Source organism: Apis laboriosa, unplaced genomic scaffold, assembly GCF_014066325.1.
Source record: "Apis laboriosa isolate Shangri-la unplaced genomic scaffold, ASM1406632v1 scaffold18_cov149, whole genome shotgun sequence".
NCBI classification, from domain to species: Eukaryota; Metazoa; Arthropoda; class Insecta; order Hymenoptera; family Apidae; genus Apis; species Apis laboriosa.
Window position 1 is genome coordinate 131,790 of NW_025222233.1, and position 20,165 is coordinate 151,954.

Genomic DNA, 20,165 nt, shown 5'->3' on the forward strand with positions numbered 1-20,165 from the left:
TAAAATTATTTTCAAACTATCAAAAAATTAAAATATCTTTAGAAAAGTTTCAAGTTTAGCTTCACTAGATGGCACAATCACCTGTTACCTGAATTTTTACCTGTATAACTCTAAGCATAAGGAATCAACCAATCACTGGGTCGATTCTGGGGCCTCACTAAACCCCCACTCTAAGTTACCGCCTGGCTTGAGTGCAACAGGCTACGAAGTTCAGAAATTCGTTCGTCGTAAGCACGAAAACGATTTCAGCGTTTTAACGCTGCTTTTCATCACATCTACGTTATATTATTGCATACATATGGTCGCGTAGTGATTTTCGTGAAGTGCCATCAACAAAAACAAAAAGAGGTAAGCGATTTTTTTAAATTCGTTTAATATTTTTCTTACTATAAAGTGAATTGAACAACTGGTTCTTCATCGAAACGATATCGAATCCGCTATTCGACTCCAGTGGTACGCCAACTAAGGACATTCCGTGGAATCGCCCTGCTTTAAGAAATCGTGTGGGTGTATTTCTATTAGCTGTAGTTTGTTTCTTGAATACTCTTTTTATACATACAATCATTCTAGTTATTTTACATTTAACACTACATAATTTTTCATGCATTTATTGCTGCCATGTTTGAAGAACAAATTTATATCGTGTTATCTATCATATTCTTCCTAGATTGTTTTTTTACCATTTTTTTTTAATTTAATTTCAATATCGTTTTAAATAATATATTCGATAGTCCCAGTTTCACTTCTTATTTATATTTAAAGTATAATTTCGATATTGTATCATGAATAATGTAATCAATAATTTAAAAAAAAAACAAATTTGGTATAAAATAGATATAAATTCTTTTAATTATAATTTCTATTATGTCAACTATATAAGATTCTAATTATTTTTATAAATTAATATTTATTAAAATAAAATATCAAGCACTTAATGTCAAATATCATGTTAAATTTTACCTTAAGGTTAAGAGTTACGAACAGGTTTTAAATAACTTCGCAAAATTTTAATGATTAGTGCAGTATATTAAAGATAAAAGTTAAAAAAAAACATAATGAAATTTTATAATTAACTATACGAACTAATATGCATAAAAATATAATTATTGGTTATTGTTTTCATCAATAATTCCAAAATGAATTTAAAAACATCGCACATTTACTTTTACATTTCCGTGTTCATATCTAAAAATAATTATTTAACAAAGTTATAAATATATAACTCATATTTTTAAGAAAACAATATCTATATATTTTTAAATAGCTAAAAAAATTTTAACTATAACTTTAGCTTAAAAATATTGTTTTTTTACGTTAATGTCAATTTTACTTTTTCGTATGATTAATATTAATTAAGCATGTATACTCAAAATGTAAATATATACTTAAGAAACATTTAAATAAGAATAATTTAGTAATGCTTCAACAATTCGCTACTGTTCATTTACTTTCAATCAATTTAAACACAAAATAATGGCATTAATTGGAACAACAAAAGAATTAATTTTATATTTACACAAAAAATTAAATTTATATAATGTACCTATGATATGCTATTTGATTATTGTTGCATACCTTACATGCGTATCAGTAGTCATAGATTAGCTTGTATTTTTTTGTTCTCATTGGCGCCAACATTGAAACGATGAAAGCGATAAGAAACAAAAGACGCAAGGTAGCTTATTTACAAAAAATTTGATTGTGAATTATTCTGGAAGTTTTTATTATAAATGAATTTTTTTTTTTAAATCTTAAGAAATCTATTATATATTGATCATATATAAAATATAGTTATCACAAATAGAATATATATTTAGTATATACTAAATTATATATTTATTTCAATGAGAATATTTTTGCAAAATTTTATTTGAAATAAAGATAATAATAGAAAAATTCTAAATACAGATACTTCTAAAAATAAATATCTATTCAAACTACACAGTATTAATGATTTTGCATTTTTATTTTGTATTTCTTAATTTAGTAATATATTTTATCTTAAATATTGATTAACAACAATGAAAAATAAGAATTAGTTTACAATAAGATTTATATTATAAATTATTATAATACAAATTGCTCATAGAAATATATCAAGTATTTGTTAAATATTAAAGTATTCGATATATTTTTCTATAAAAACAAAACAACTTAGGTATCATTTGCATTATTTAAATGTTACTTTTCAGAAAATATACATAGTCGTAGTAAATTAGTATTAATATAAGCAATATTTTTTACGTAAGCAATGTATAGATTCTGTCGTCATAGAGTAATTACACATATAATATATATGCTGTGTACGGTATGTAAGAATTCAAAAAATGTTTATTATGGTAATTTGTCTATTATGGTATTATGGTAAAACTAAGAAAATATTTATCACGCGTTTTCTTCTTTACGATATTTATGGCAAAATTATAATTTGATTATATAGTTATATAATTTAGCTAGATAAAAAATTTACGAAATTTGAAAAGTTTAAAAAGTTCTATAAAATTATGAATATTTGAATATTTAAAAGATAAATTGTGTTGTTTATTTAAATCTTTTCAGCATATAAGAAATGTAAAATAATAATATTCGTAAATATTATGTTGTTTAAATAGTGCAAGCGATATCATATTATATTTATTTTACAAAAAATAAAAGTATAGAATTTTATTTTTTAATTTAAATTTATTTATCTAATCTTTTCAATTAGATCTAATTACAATTAGTTCTTTTGCTTTCCTGCATCAAAAACAATGATGTCTATAAAGGAATGCATGCATGTTGTCTAATAATATTTCGCATCCATCCATACGGTTCAATTGTGTAATATCAAGGTCAGTGCCCATTTGAATAATCTATTTTTATCCAAGAGAAACTGTGAAACTTGATTTAAACTTCATCGGTATTAGTGATTGTGAAAGAGTACATACATAAATGATGGTCAAGGTAGAAACGTCATTCTATAATTACTTACAACATACAAACAACATACAATAATTATCTAAAGTTATTAAGATAAAAAAAATACAAAGTACAATAAATAAACTGCTAATATTTCTATCTAAAACATTATTTCTATGTACAGTTGTTTATTGTGTATTTTTTTAAAAAGTTAAAAACAAAATATTAGAAATGTTCTTTGGAATAAATATTTCTTGTAAATATATAAATGCAAAACTGATTCTTATAAAATACTATCATTAAGAAGAATATCAATTATTTAATTTATTTTAAAATATCACATACATTTAAAAAAAAAATATCATATATATTATTTCCTTTTTCCTTTTAAAATATGATTTTTAAGTTACAAATTTGTAAATTATTTTAATATTTTTAATTTTTATAAATATACTTGCATATAATATACACGTTAAAAATATTTTATATATACATAATTTTATTATAATTATTTTTATAAATATTTAAAATAATAGAAATATTAATATTTATAATAATTTTTAGAATAATTATTTGAAAAAAATAACTAATTCTTATATCATATTCTATAATACTATATCATTTTCTATAATACTATAAAAAAATACTTATATTTTAAAATGATTAATATTTACATAATATATTCTTCGAAACAAATTTTATGAAATAAGAATAAGAACATTTATTTTATTTGTATATCTATAAATTACATAATAACTCGATTATTTAAACAGATTATTAATAGTGGCATTATATCATAGTATCGATAATTTATATATTTTACATCATAGGACATTCACACGAAATTGTATTTATTTCATTCATAAAAAAATACAATAATTATTTAAAATGAAAAATTGTACACGATTTGAAATACAATTTCTAAATGCGACTGGCATACTTTTATGAATTGAATTCAGTTAAAAATCTGGCTATTATACGTTACCATAATTTCATCCTCCTCTTGATACATTGAATCAAGATCAGAAACGATCGTACCCGGCTCCTGAATGAATAAATACCGAGTGGAAGAGCCGGTTCGCCAGATGCCTCGATTATCTTCTTTTTTCCCCCTCTATTTGCTTTTTCTCTTAGCTATAAACATGATACTCCTGAATCGTAAAAAATAAGATTTTTCATATATACGTGAAATATTTTGAAATTGGTGATAAATAATTCAAAATTTGAAATAGAATAGAAAAATAACATTGGTAGCCATTCGAAATGAACGGATGTCATCTGGAAAATGTGGACCCTAAGTATGATGAAATCTTAGCTTATAGTATATACATAGATACATAGATACAGTTCTGATATAATAGATTTCCTGTGATGCAGTCAACGATTAACGTATTTTTTAAATATTATATAAATATTTCTTAAATAGTTATATATATAAAATAGCATTCATCTCAGCAGTTTTAATTTACTTCTTCAAAATCAGCTTTATGTTTATGCTTGCAATGGGCAGATTTATAACGCATGCGCGTGAAAAAGAAAACCTAACCAAACAATGCATACGTATGTATAATATATCGATGTGAGTTGTCATTGATATATGCGCGTTAAACTGCGTTTTCATTGAAACGTTAAACTTTTTGATTGATGTTATATGTTCTTGGAAAAAATCGAATATTTCTTCATGTTTCTATTGATATAAAAGTTATATTTGATTCTGATTTTATAAGAATAATATGCAAGTATTTTTTTGCTAAGAATAAAAATTCAAATGTTTTTTTAATTATAATTTACTATAAACTATAATATACTAAAAACTATAATAACTTTATTATAGATAAAATATCTTTAAAATTTTATTAAATGTTCAAAACTATGTCATGTATTTTTAAATACTTTAAAGCTTTTTATAGATATTGATAAGAATGAGTATTTTTTGTATTTAATATTGTCTCTGTAGCATGTATAATTATGATTGAAGAAATCAGATCAAGCAAATAATAAATCAATAATATCAATTAAAAAAATTAAAAAATATAAATTTATCACTATATCATTTCAAATACTTAATAGAATGACCTAGAAGACGTATAATTATATTTATTTCTTCGTAATCTCTTGCATTATTAAAAATTTGATTAAATTGAATTTATTTATAAAATTAAGTAAAAAAAAATTATTAAAAATTAATAGAAAAGATTCTCCATGAGAATTTTTATCGGAGATAAATAAATATAACTATAAAAAAAAATATAAAATATTAATTATGATTATAAAGAAATAACTTTTAAAAAAATTAAAAGTGCAATGAAGTCATTATATCGCAGCGCAATTTTCTTTAAAGAATAATTTATCAGTTCAAAAGAAAATTATAAGAGTTTATCAGAAGTCAAAATTTCTAAGAAATCATTTTAAAATATTATCTTCGTAATATAAAATTTATATTCGAATTGTAATATATATATTTATTTTTTCAAATAGTTTATTTTTCCATTGGTTGAAACTTAATTTACAACGTAAATTTGTAACTCTATACCATATTATACATGAGTTTATTTTATTCCATTTGTTTGTCGGTTACATATAATCGATAAATATTTAAATATAAAATATAAAATGATTAAATGTTTATTTTAAATCAAATATTATAAAAACAAAAAAATTTTAATTTTATTTTTCGTTTTATTTTTTAATATATGACAAAAAAATAGTGTAAACAAAACGTATAATAAATTTTATAATATTGGATAATAAATTGTTCTAAATAATATATATGATCATCTGACATTTAGATGTATTTAACAAATTCTGAAATGGATATAGGAAAATGCATTACCTGTTTAGATGTGCAAATTATTATCTCAAACGTAAGATACAAAGGCGTAAAAAAAGGCAATGGCGTAGTCTCAGACAAAACAAATATATTATCAGTATATAAGATAAAGATAAAGGCTATGATAAGACGATAAAAAATGTATATTCTGTGATAAACTGGTAACAGCGTACTGATAGAAAAGTTTAATGAAATCTAAATGCTATTATATTCTCCTGAAATGAAAAAAGAAATGAACAAATGATGGATTATACACTGATTAAAATAAAAGAGAGATATATACTAAAGATATGCATTATATTATATTCATTTGTGAAATAGAATGAAATTTATTTTCATTCATTTTATTTTATTTCAAGGAAAATATAATTTAATATGATTGTTTTTTTCTAAGTATAAATATAGGAAACATAAAGATTAACTTCGTTTCTTTTTTCTATTTTTTTTAATAGAATTATCTTTATTTTCTAAAAGATAATAATTAATAAAGAATCAAAGATACACAATATTATTTTCAAATTGAATTTAAACTCTTCTTCCTTTAGTCACACAAATAGTCAATTGACAAGTCGATCATATAATATGCATGTATTGCACACCCTTCTATTAATTCCGGATACAATAATGATACATTACATAAATGATATTTGCACAGTGAAACGAGAACAGTATGATTAATTGAATTAGAGGAAATTGAAGATGCACTTAACAATTGATTTCAAACAAATTTGACAATGAAAAACAATTTTTTTATCTATAAAAAAAAGTAATATAAATTAATTATTTCACTTCTTAATTGTTTGGAAAATATATCTTAATCGAAATATCTAAGGAACGATAACGACGATTAAAATTGTTTTGATGTACGTGACGATTAATTAATAAATATACTGATATTTTATTGAAATATAAATGAAGTGAAGTACCTACTTGCGAAATTTATTTTTTACTTTTTTACTGTCACCGATACCAGATTGTGATCATTATGTTATAATAATGATATCTAATAATGTTTCTCTGTAGAGAGTGTGTCATTCGAGCCGGTTGATTTCACAAGAAATCACTTTACAGTCATACGACGAATTGGTATTGCACAGATTCGATCGAATCGATATGTAATTCTGACTAGGAGAACGCGTCGATAGAACGCCTCTTATAATCATCTTATAATAAATATCTAATTACATTGGAATGTTTTCCAAGAAATATGTTTCACAATAATTTTTCCGTTTCATATGAAATCCTTTTTCTTTTTTCTATTTTCACTTTTCATGAAATGAAAAAATTTTCAAATAGCGATTAATTTTTCTTGATATTTTTATAGCTACATTAAAAAATTTCCTTTAGATTAAAGATTATTTTATTAATTAAAGATATAATGATTAATTAAGTAAAAAGATATCTTATTGGCAATACTATATATCTAGTATAACAATAACAATTATTATTAAATCATTATTATTAATCATTAGAAATTGCTTTGAAATATTGGTAAAAAAAAAACAAAGAAATAATTATATAATTATATATGCGTAGATCAAATTATAAATGATGATGACCCGATTGCTTATTAGATTACATCATTATTTTATCGAATTATATTTGTATTGACCTTTCGAGCTCATTTTTGGCCCAATTGTGATTTAATTAATTTCTTAAGTTTAAAAATAATGAAAAAATTGTTATTAATAATAAAAAGTAATAAAGAACAACAAAAATAAATCCGAGAATAAAATTTATTCGTTATTCATCATCGATTCTATGAAATTGTATTAAAAATAATTTTATGATATTTTTTGTAAATATTTTTTATAACAATTATTTCAATTTCAAATTTGCTTCACAATTCAAGATCACAACACGAAAGTATGTTTACATGTGTGCGCATTCATCTATGAAATGTTTTCTATATTTATCTACCTTTATGTCAGTCTGTTTGAATCCATCTCTAGACGATGTCTACGTAGGTGGGCCTGGAATGTTGACTCGAAAATGCCAATCTCGAGATTTACTCGCTCTCTTCGGAATAGGGTAGCTATAGTCTCTATTTTGTACGCGTTTGTCACGTCGAAATTGAAACGGAAAAGCAAAAGAGACCACCACCTGCGTTATGCTCGAAGACAGGTAACTTTACCTGTTTCCAACCGGCCAGATTTTTTGAGAGTCGAACAAAGAACTCAACTGATACTTTCATGCACCCTACGACCTAAGCCTGTCTTCCACATCTTAAAGCGGCACGTTCGCATAGCTGACCGTTTCGAAGTCCACTTTTTTTAAATTACATTACGTCTTGACTTTTAAAATACCATTCATTTCAGTTGGCGAGGTCTTGTTATTTGTTGTCTGTTAGATACGCATTTTTAACATGCCTGTTAATAGATTGAAAAAATTTTTTCTTGTTTAATTATTAGGAATGCAGTTTTCATATAGATATAAGAAAAATTTATTTCGTAAATTAAATTATTGATTATGCAAAAATAATAAAAATATATTATAGATTCGTTCTATGAATTTATTTACATTAATAAATTTTGATAGTATTAATACTATTGGAATATACTGTGTAGAATATTGTTAGAAAACTTTGATAGCAAAATTATAAGAACGTATGAAGAATTAAGGATATATATATATATATATATTTGTGATCTAAATAAATTATATTCAATTGGCTTAATTTTGCAATTTAACTCAATTGCAATTATAACTATTTGAAAATCTATATAAACTTTGTTTAAATTATAATAATAAATTAGTAATATGCCACGTAATTGATAAAATAAAAAATGAATACAGTAGTTGAACATTGAACACAATAATCAGACATTACTGACAATGAGACACGTTTCGAGATAATACCCATATCGATTCAATGTCACTTTATATTGCATCTATGCTGTTAAAATCATTATTTAAGTTTCATTATATATATTTAAAATTTAATATTATCTCGATAAATAAAAAATTTAAGTGAAAATGAAATTTTTTTCAATTTGTATCATTTTTATATTAATTTTAATCTAATAGAAAGAACAATTGTAAACGTGCAAATTTTTTATTAAATTGATCTTTAAAAATATCTAATCATTTCTATTTTATAATAATTAGATAATTAATTTTTAATAATAATAATAATAAAAAAATATTTCTTGTATTCTATTATTAATCTTGTGAATTAACAATATGTGCATTTTATTGTACATATTGTTAAATTCTATAATATTATTAGAAATTAAATAAAATTACTAGAATATTATTTATTCATTTGATAAAAATATTAATTATTTTTGTTTTACAATGAAATTTATTATTAATTTTAATTTTCCGTAATACGCATTATTCTTAAAAATTTCAAATTAAATTTGATAAAAAAATAATCGAATATCTCATTTCAAGTACAAAATTCAATTATTAAAAAAGATAACAAGAAATATGATAGATAAATATGATAGATTCTTATAAAATCTTATAATTCTTCTAAATTATATGTATTCTTATTCATAAATAAATTACAATTTTTTTATTCTTTAAAAAGTTTGAATGTAGTAGTAAGATAAGAATAATCAATATCTTGTATTTTAATCATTAAAATTTTTATATGATCATTTTAATGCAAAATTGATTAATATTGATAATTGATTATTTTATAACAATTATTTTATAATAATATTTTTTTCGAATATTAATTTTAAAAATTTTTTAGATTTAAAAAATCATTGAATTAAACATTATAAATTAAATCACTGAAAAATTTTTATATATATATAAAATTTATTATATATTATATGTATATATTTAAAATTGTTATTTACAGGATACAAAATGAAACTGCTAGCAGTTTTTCTGCTAACAGTATTGTTATCTGGATTGATTTCATTAAATGAAGCTAACATTGATGCCACACATGTACCATTAATTAAATCGAATCATTTAAATGATTCTCTGGAATTGAAAGAATCTCTAATCAAAACAAAAGCTATATCAGAGAAAGAATCTTATTCTACTGATGCATCAGTAAACCAAGGAACAGAAACTGTCGATGATAAAGATGCATTAAAATTGAAGAAGGATGATTTTCAATTTATGAAAAATTTTCTTAATCCCAAAGATATGCTTATGCAAGAAATTCATACATTAAATGAAGAATCTAAGGTAATTTGTATATTTTTATATTGATTTAATATAATTATGTATTTAATATTACAATATTATTGAAATTTTAGTTCAATTCAATTTAGCATAAATAAATTATTAAATTAATCGATGAATTAATTTAAAATAAATTAATTTGTTTTTTTATATAATATAATTTAATATAAAGATAATTGAAATAATTGAATTATGAAAATTCTTAAGTATTCAAATAAAATTATGAAAATAATTATAGAATCAGAATAAAATTGCACAGCCTCTTAAAGCAGAAGTTAAAAAGATTAGAGTCTCAAATGCTTCAACAAAGAACAACTCGGATAACAGTGATATAACATTACTCGAAAATGAAAATGTATCCTATGAAGATGATTTGAGTGAAGATGAAGAAGACGAAAGCGAAGACGAATATGAAGATGAAGATCGTGATGAAAATGATGATGAACCCGAGGATGATGAACAAGTAATGACACAATGTCCTGATTATTGCAAATGTGCTGGAGAATATGCTGCTGTAACAACCGCAACGTACGTCTTTAATTATAACATGATATAATTTAATTATTTTCTTTATAGTAATTAAAGATAAAAACAATATTTATATATAATAATAATTATTATTAACAATAATAATTATAAATAATAAAATTATTAATAAAATTATATCATATCATAGATGCCATTTTTATACATATAACGAATTTGAATATTTTATAAAATTTATAAAAAATATATTTATTAACAATTTTTTCTATAAATATTTTTTTCTTTTATTTTCAGATGCACCAAACTTGTAGAACAACAATCTTTTAGCACTGGTATTGTCCATTTGCGCATTGAAAATGCTGGACAAATTCGTCTTGACTCTCATGCATTTCAATCACGAGGCTTTCAACATTTAGAATCTATTACGATTACTGATACGAGAATAGTCGAACTGAATCAAACTGCATTTGATGGCATACCATATTTATTTTCTGTAAATTTAACGCGCAATGATCTTCAAGATATTCATCCAAATACTTTTATAAATAATAAGCAACTATCATTACTTGCCATTTCTGGAAATCCATTAAAACATACACAGGACTTGAAATTACCAAAACATAGTTTGTTTGATGCTCCATCCGTTACAGAATTTGATTTTTCTTTTAATGGTTTGACGAAATTGAAACGTACAGCATTTGCAAAGATGAAAAGTTTGACTTATATTAATTTAAAAGGCAACAAGTTGAAAGAAATTGATAGCGCAACTTTCAATATGTTGGAATCACTTGTAGAAGTAGATCTTTCGAATAATTTATTAAATGAAATTCCCGTTGATCTCTTTGATAATAATGAAATTCAAACGCTTCGTATTACTAGTAATATTAATTAAATACAAATTTTAATATATAATGCAATATAAAAATTTTTATTAAAAAATTAAATTGTATTTAATTTTTAGGAAATAATTTCGCAAGTTTAAATACTATACAAGCATCAAAACTGAGATTATTAGATGCATCTAATAATAAAGTCAAAACAATAGCAAAAGATGATTTTGCTGGAGTGCCCTTATTAGATCAGTTGATAATTACTTCTAATGGACTCAAAAGGATTCATCAACATGCTTTTGTTAATCTTGATCAACTTAATTATCTCGACATTAGTGATAATAAATTAACTTTTTTGACAGAACATCATTTAAAAAATAATGCAAGATTACAAGTTTTATTAATGAATAATAACCCGGAATTGGACACTTTACCAATTTTCAAAGCAGCTAATGTTGAATATAATACATACAGGTAAAATAATTTTTTATTTAATTTTATTATACCGAATGTTGATTATCATTATAATTTTTCGATAATGAGTAGTAGATAATATATACATAGATAATTCGTACTTTGAATATATTTATTAATGAATTTTTACAGTATATATCGATTTGAATGTTCAAATTGTGGCTTGCATTTCCTCGAAGAAGAAACTTTCAATGCCATGCCAGCAATGACACGATTAAATCTCTCCAGAAATCGTCTGGCTAGTCTTCCAAACGGATTTTTGAATAGTCTCTCATCCTTGCGAATCCTTGATCTCTCTGACAATATAATTAATTCTTTAGAAAGTGAAATGTTTCATGGTGCTACCAGTTTAAGTAAACTCAATCTTGCGGGTAATCCTTTGACAACATTACAAGTAACACCATTCCTGAAGACTCCTAGTCTTACTAAACTCGACGTAAGCAGATGCGCTTTGGAAAGAGTATGGAGTGAAGCTAGAATTCCATTGACTACTTTACGGTATATAACATTATAATGCAAAAATAATTTTTGTTCATTTCTATTGAAAAATTTAATTTTTTAATGAATAATGAATACATATCATTTTTTAAATTATTTTATAAATAAAAATATAAAAAAATATACAATTACGAAAGAAGATAAAATAAATCGTAAATAAAATTATAATTTATCTATTATTTTATTTTTAGATATCTATCAGTTCGAGAAAATCTTCTTCATCATATCACCGTGGAAGAACTGAAAGCAATGCCATCACTTGTTAGTTTGGATTTATCACACAATCCTCTTGATTGTGATGTTGAATTCAATGAAGCAGTTCAGTGGCTTACCGATCATGGTGTAACTCCAATTGAAACATTGAAGTATTTATTAATTTTGAAAATATGAATTAAATGAAATATATAAATATATAAATATTCAATTTTTTTTAATATTTTCAGATATATAAGCAATTATGGTAATACTGATAATTATCAAGATTCTGAAGGTATTAGTCAATGGACGGATTTGGCAAAAGTAGTTTGTGACGGTATTAGTTCTGGACCACGACCGAGGCCAGTTCCTCAGAAAGAAAAGAAAAACAATTTCCTTGGTGGATTTGATTCATCTGAAGATTCTGATTCTTTATTAAGAAGCAATGTTAAAAGTGACGAAGTAAGTATAAATTTTACTATATTTTTGATTAATGATTTATATACAATTATAATTTTAATATTGTTTCTCGATTCAAAAAATATTAAAATTATATGTAAAAATTATTTTAAAAGTTAATAATAATTCTTTTATATTAGGAATTAATTAAGTTGCAAATTGATCACGGAATAAAATTGAATGAAGAAGTTGAAAAAGCTTGGACAACGCAAGATCAAGAATATGAAGATTTTGTTACTTCAGAGAATATAGAATATCATCCCTGGTACACTAATGCACTTTGGCCTGTAATGATTGTAATTATTATAACTTCGATAATTCTCTTATTAACAGTGCATATTGTAATTCACTTGGCGAAACGCCGAGGTCAAGGACCCGTTATTAGGCCACCAATGATCTTACGACAAGGTTTTATTGATAACAAGAATTGTGGTTTAGTGTATAAACCACTTCAAGAAGAAATTGCTACTCCCCATGTTCCGAAACGGGGAAGCTTTTATTCTAGTAGTACATTCCATTATGATAAAATTGTGCCAGAAAGCGTATAAAATTTATTATCAATCAAATTATCAATTATTTAGAATAATAATGTAATGCAATTTAACCTGCCGTTAAAGAAAAAATTTTTAAAGAAATATTTTTAAATAAATCAATGACTTAATTATATTCAGGAAAACGTGTTATATATAAACGTAATATATTTATAATGGTAAAAAATTAATTGTAATAAATTTTTACAATTAATATTATAAAATAAAAAATAAAATTCGTAAATAAAATGAAATATATATATTAACAAAGATATATTAACAAACTGGATTAAATTAATTATAGAAAAACACGTTTTTAAAGTACTCAATTTTCTTTAAACTACTTTCAAAATTTTTATAATACTTATTAATAATATTTTGGAAAAATTTTATATGAAATTTTCATTTACATAAACAATTAATATTTTTTTTTATTTCAAATAAAAAGTTTTTTACAAATCAAAGTTATATTTCGCTAATTAATTATATAACACTAACTATATATATTTAATTATTATTGCATATTAATAATTGTAGAATTATTATTTTGGGAAATAAATGGATTACTAAAAAAAAAAATTAGAAACAAAAAAAACAAAAACTAATAAATATTTTAAAAGCAGGGTTTTTAGAATACAACGAATGTATTTTTATATTTTAAATTAAAACAATTTTTTAACATTCATCAGATACATAGTTACAATAATATATATGAAACATAAGTTTCGTAATTTTTAATAGTGATAATGATAATATTATTCGCAACATTTAAGCCATGAAAAATAAGTATTACTTTTAAAGGAAAAAGTATACTACTAAATAAATTAATATTTCGTAGTGTAACTAGTACGTTATTTTGTACTATATATTATGCTACATATTGTAAATAATGTATAACGTTTAAATAAAAATTTTAATTAATTAGTAAATAAGTGAAAATTATTTTTTAATGTTCTATTCCATACATATCATATATTAATCATATATGTATCACATATTAAATATATGTAAGTATATAATATAATATCTTTATTTATATTTTGATTTTATGTATATAATATCTATTTAAAAAATAAAATTTTTTATTTTAAATTTTTTTAATAATATCATAATTTTAAATTTTCTTTCAAATAAATAGATATATATATATATATATATAGAATATACCCTATTATATATATCATGTATAGAATATACCATATTATATATACCATGTATAGAATATCATATATGTTATATATATTATAATATATAATATTAGATAAGATTTCAAGTTTATACATACATATATATGTATATGAATTCATATATATTTCAAAATCTTTGACCTCAAATATAATCGATGTTAACACAAAAAAAACTAATAATATATTTTAATCAGTTTACTCTTCAAGTAACTATTTGAAATATGATAATTTGTCCTACTTTTTAACTTATTTTTTAAATAAAAATATTTAAAATATAATTTAGAGATAATAATATTATTTATTATTTGTTCTATTTCAATCAATAAAAGATTATAAATTTTCTGTTTGAAAATTTTAATTTTTTAATCAAATTCATTTGATATTAAAGAAAATCTAAATATTGATACGGTACTGATATTCTGAACATAAAATTATTCCATTATAGATAAGTATAACAGAATTGTATCCAAATGTTTAGTATTAATTAAAGAACGCTATAGATCGATCAGTTTCTAAGAATTAATATTTTTCACAATCAATATTTTTATATTCAAATTTTAAAACTTTATTTTATAGTCAAAAATTTATTATTAAAAAATGCTTTCCAAAAGACGCATTTTAGATCTATTACAAGTTATTTCTTCTCAATCGTAAGTATACTTATAAATATATAGTATAAATATATAAAATTATATAATTAATTTATCTTAAAAACCATTTTATAAATTATTATATATTTTAATTTTTATATAATATATTATATTTTATAATATCAATATTTATGTATATATATATATTATATATATATTATTTATATTATATATATATATATATAGAGAGATACAAATTATATATTATTTGAAAAATTAATATTATGTATAAATTTTTTCATATTAATATATTTCTATGTAAGAACAAGAAAATTTTTATTTTTGATATATTGATTAATTTAAATTTTTTATAGTTGTAAATGCCCAGCTCATGCAAATCCAAGAAGTACTTTATGTGAACTAAAAAAAGTTCAAAGCACAGTGGCTAGTGCTACATTAACAAAAGAATATGCATTTGAAGTATGTATTTGCAATATTTAAAGATAAATAACCTATAATGAAAATAATAATATAATGAAGCTTGATTATAGATCAAATACATGATACAAAAAAGAAAATTCATACTTTATGTGCATAAAATTTTATGATTAAATTTATTCTATTAATATTATCTTAATAAAAATATTTGCAGATGGCTTCTTCTACAGTACGATATGGTACTGGTGTTACAAGAGAATTAGGTATGGATGTGCAAAATTTTGGTTCCAAAAATGTATGTTTAATGACAGATTCCAATTTAATAAATTTACCACCTGTTAAAACTGCTATGGATAGTCTTACTAAACATGGTATTCAAACTTCAGTTTATGATAATGTACGCGTAGAACCTACAGAACAGAGTTTAAAAGATTCTATTGAGTTTGTTAAAAATGGAAAATTTGATGCCTTTATAGCGGTAAGAAATAAACATATAACAAGTTTCTCAAAATATTTGATTTATATTTTTTTGAAATATATTATGAAAATATATTACTTATTATTTAAATTAGTAAAGAATTTTATATCTTAAAAAGTAAAAAATTAAATCCATTTATTATAAAAAGTAAAGAATTGAGAAGATAATTATTCTTATTAAAAAATCAAGAATGAAAAAGTAATTATTTTTATTTAAGTTTTATAATATTAATAATAGTGTAAATATATACTTAATATTACTATTAATATATTATTTATTTAATATAGAACAATTTAAAACATAAAATTAATTTTTTCATCAGATAGGAGGTGGTTCAGTGATAGATACTTGTAAGGTAGCAAATCTTTATAGTTCTGATCCACAAGCAGATTTTTTAGATTATGTAAATGCACCTATTGGTAAAGGAAAACCAGTTACAGTACAGTTAAAACCATTAATAGCTGTACCAACTACATCTGGTACTGGTTCAGAAACAACTGGTGTTTCTATCTTTGATTATCAACCACTTAAAGCCAAAACTGGAATTGCTAATAGGTAAATTATAATATTGCAATAAAATTTTTGGTTTATGATTATATTTTATATATAAATTGTATATTTGTCATATATTATTAAATATTATTATTAAATTTAAAATTAAATTTAAGAATTTGTTTATAGAGCATTGAAACCCACTTTGGGTCTTATTGATCCAAATCATACATTGAGTTTGCCAGAAAGAGTCTGTGCTTATTCTGGTTTTGATGTACTATGTCATGCTCTTGAATCTTTTACTGCATTACCATATACTGAAAGAACTTGTCCTTCTAATCCGATACTTAGACCAGCCTACCAAGGGAGCAATCCTATTAGTGATGTATGGTCAAAATATGCTCTTCAAATAATGCATAAGTAAATAATTACTTTTATTATGCTAAAAAATAATGTTTGCTAAAAGAATATTAAATAGAATAAAAAAATATAAATTTATATATTTTTAATAATTCTAATTATAATTTATTTTAGTTTTTTAATTTTCTTAAAAAATCAATTATTTTCAGTTACAAATAAATAATAAAATAATAATTAAAAATTAAAGAAAAAATGCTTTTATTATTTTTTTATATATAGATATTTTAAAAGAGCAGTATATAATCAAGATGATCTTGAAGCTAGGAGTAACATGCATCTTGCAAGTACAATGGCAGGTGTTGGATTTGGTAATGCAGGAGTTCATCTTTGTCATGCACTTTCTTATCCTATTAGTGGAAATGTACGAAATTTTCAGCCCATGGTACTTATAATAAATAATAAAAAAAATAAAAATAATAAAAATTCTTTAAAATAAATAAATTTTATGTTAAAGAAAATTATAATAAAAAAAATTTAAATACATTGTTTATTATAGGGTTATAGCAAAGATCATCCTATAGTGCCACATGGACTATCAGTTGTTATAACTGCACCTGCTGTATTTTCTTTTACTGGAAATGCATGTGCAGAAAGGCATTTAGAAGCTGCTGAATTACTTGGTGCTGATATTAGTCGAGCTAAAAAAAGTGATGCAGGCAAAATATTAGCAGATACTGTAAGAGAATATATGCAGATGATGAAAATTGAAAATGGTTTGGATGAATTAGGTTTCAAAAAAGAAGACATTCCTACTTTAGTAGAAGGCACATTACCACAAGTAAGCAAATTCATTATAATTATTTTTTTTATTATAAATATTTTCTTTATTATAGATATTATATTTAATAAGAATATAATAACTATTAATATTAAGTAAAATATTTAATTATGTATTTTAATAAGTAAAAAACAATTTATATTTAATTTGAAATAGTGAGTATATATGAATTTTTGAATGAATAACAATTAAGTAAATTTGTCATATATTTTTAATTTCATATACTAATATATATAAATTAACAATTACTATATATATATGTATTTATATCTTGTTTATGATCAAGAATATATATATTTTATATATATATTACAGTTACATATGTATATAATTTATGTGCTTTTCTTATTTATATTATAAATTAATTTAATTTTATATTATTTATAGCATCGTATTACAAAATTAGCACCACGAGAACAATCAAGAGAGGATTTAGCCCAATTATTTGAAAATTCTTTTACAATATATTAAAAGAAAATTAATTTTTAAAGTTATATTTTTTAAAAACAATAAATAAGGACAAAATTTAAATAATATCTAATTTTTTTCTAAATGAAATATTATCTTTAATCTATTTTTTAAAAAATTTTATTTTTTATAAAAATTTTTTTTATAAGTTATATAACGAAATAATCTGAACTAATAATTTAAATATATAAATGTAAATATATAAATATATTAGTAAAACAATCATATATTATATGTCTTAATAATATTAATTTATTTACCATCAAACTTCCTTAAAAAATATCATTCTAATAATAAATATCCATTTTCGTATATTATTAATTTTCTTGAATATGAATATTAAGATAATTTTATTTATTAGAAATGTTTTTGATTTAATCCTCTAATAATAATCTCACTAATAATAATCATATAAAGCAAATAATATACAAAAAATAATTATAATAATGTCGTGGATTTACGGTATTCGTTCAAAAATTAAATTACGCTTTAAATATAAATTTTAAAAATATAAAAATATAAAATTTTTAATTTGTATTATTTATTTCAAATATATAATTCCTTATAAATATCTTATTTTTACTTACTTTTAATATTCAGATATTATTATTATAAATAGTATTATTCATTATTCATTTTTCCTTCATCTTGAATCAATTAAACTATAAAAAACTATTTTAGATCTGTACAAAAAATTTCAAAATTCTTGAGTGATGCTAACAAATAAATTAAAAATTTTTAAACTAAGGCTAAAAATTCCGATTTTGAGAAAACATAAAAGAAACGAATGAAAAATAATGCAGCTGTTTTTTTTTTTTTACTGTTTTAACTAATTTAGTATAAAATTTATTACATTTTAAGATTTTAAATTTATATTTTATATTGCAATTGATTTTTTATAGCAAATTATATATTTGTAATTAAACGAATCAAAACAATTAATTTCATCATACGATTATTGTTACTATATTGATGTAAGTTATTTCTGAGAAATAAAAATAAGGTTTTAATATTTCATTTTCTGATGAAATAAAATAATTTTATTAATATTTATCTTTTAAACTTTAGATCAACAAAAACATTATTTTTTAAAAAAAAAACCAAACAATATATAATAATCATGAACATTATCTTTGATATAAAAACAATAATTTATTGATTAGTTTTATATTTTGTTAATAATAATTTAATAATTATATAAGATATTAATAACATTAAAATAAATAACAAATTTAATATAATAGTGTGGACAAACTAGTATGCACGAGATTATATTTTTGTTTATTATATTTAAAATGAATCCAATGCGATAAATGCTAAAAAATATATATAAAGCATAAAAATATAAAAAAGATAAGATAAAATGAAAACGTAAAATTGAAAAATTCTAAATCGTTAGAATAAAAAAAACAATGGAGAGTTTATTACGATAACAGTTTATTACGATCATATTTTCATCCCCATCAATATATATAATTTGTAAAAATATTTTGCTTATTACATATTGATTTATATTCTAATTTTTGTTACATGTTCTTAAATATCATCTGATTCATAAGTATAAAGAAATCAATATTATTAACGTTAAATAATTGAAATAAATCACAAAATAACAATTGAAAAATATTTACTTATCTGATACATTAGATCCTTGTGTAGAATTTCTATTCACTTTTGCAGATGCCACTAAAATGGATGACAGAATGGTATAATCGATTCACATATCGATAACAATTGAAAGCACGATATTAATTATTTTTATTTTGAAACTATAACTGTCGAAACATTTTATATTTATATTATACTTTTAGCGGTAGTCTTTTCTACATAATATTTTCTACATAATATTTTTCTTATACGATATTGATATATATTGATATATAATGAGTTAATATAATTAAATATTATATATTTTATTATTACTCAAGTTAAAATGAACCAATGAAACTAAAGAATAAAATGGAA

At 21.6% G+C, this 20,165-nt stretch overlaps 2 protein-coding genes across 3 annotated transcripts; both read left to right on the forward strand.

The window, feature by feature from the left end:
- The first annotated feature begins 192 nt into the window (after window positions 1-192).
- Window positions 193-13,617, forward strand: LOC122712096 (leucine-rich repeat-containing G-protein coupled receptor 5). Its single transcript, XM_043931451.1, has 9 exons — window positions 193-348; window positions 9,543-9,880; window positions 10,116-10,405; window positions 10,658-11,241; window positions 11,325-11,667; window positions 11,800-12,165; window positions 12,357-12,530; window positions 12,609-12,822; window positions 12,960-13,617. Exons 2-9 carry the CDS (start codon window positions 9,551-9,553, stop codon window positions 13,365-13,367), a joined length of 2,709 nt encoding a protein of 902 aa, XP_043787386.1. The 5' UTR covers window positions 193-348; window positions 9,543-9,550; the 3' UTR covers window positions 13,368-13,617.
- A 1,380-nt stretch (window positions 13,618-14,997) lies between these two features.
- LOC122711846 (probable hydroxyacid-oxoacid transhydrogenase, mitochondrial) lies at window positions 14,998-20,129 on the forward strand. 2 transcript variants are annotated; one of them, XM_043930977.1, is made up of 8 exons: window positions 14,998-15,186; window positions 15,501-15,606; window positions 15,779-16,042; window positions 16,365-16,597; window positions 16,724-16,954; window positions 17,174-17,336; window positions 17,451-17,732; window positions 19,881-20,129. In XM_043930977.1, the coding sequence occupies exons 1-8, from the start codon at window positions 15,134-15,136 to the stop codon at window positions 19,929-19,931; spliced, it is 1,383 nt and encodes a 460-aa protein (XP_043786912.1). In that variant the 5' UTR covers window positions 14,998-15,133; the 3' UTR covers window positions 19,932-20,129. The 2 variants fall into 2 exon arrangements, with proteins under 2 accessions (XP_043786912.1, XP_043786911.1); XM_043930976.1 differs by lacking the exon at window positions 19,881-20,129 and adding an exon at window positions 18,120-18,260.
- The last annotated feature ends 36 nt before the right edge of the window (window positions 20,130-20,165 follow it).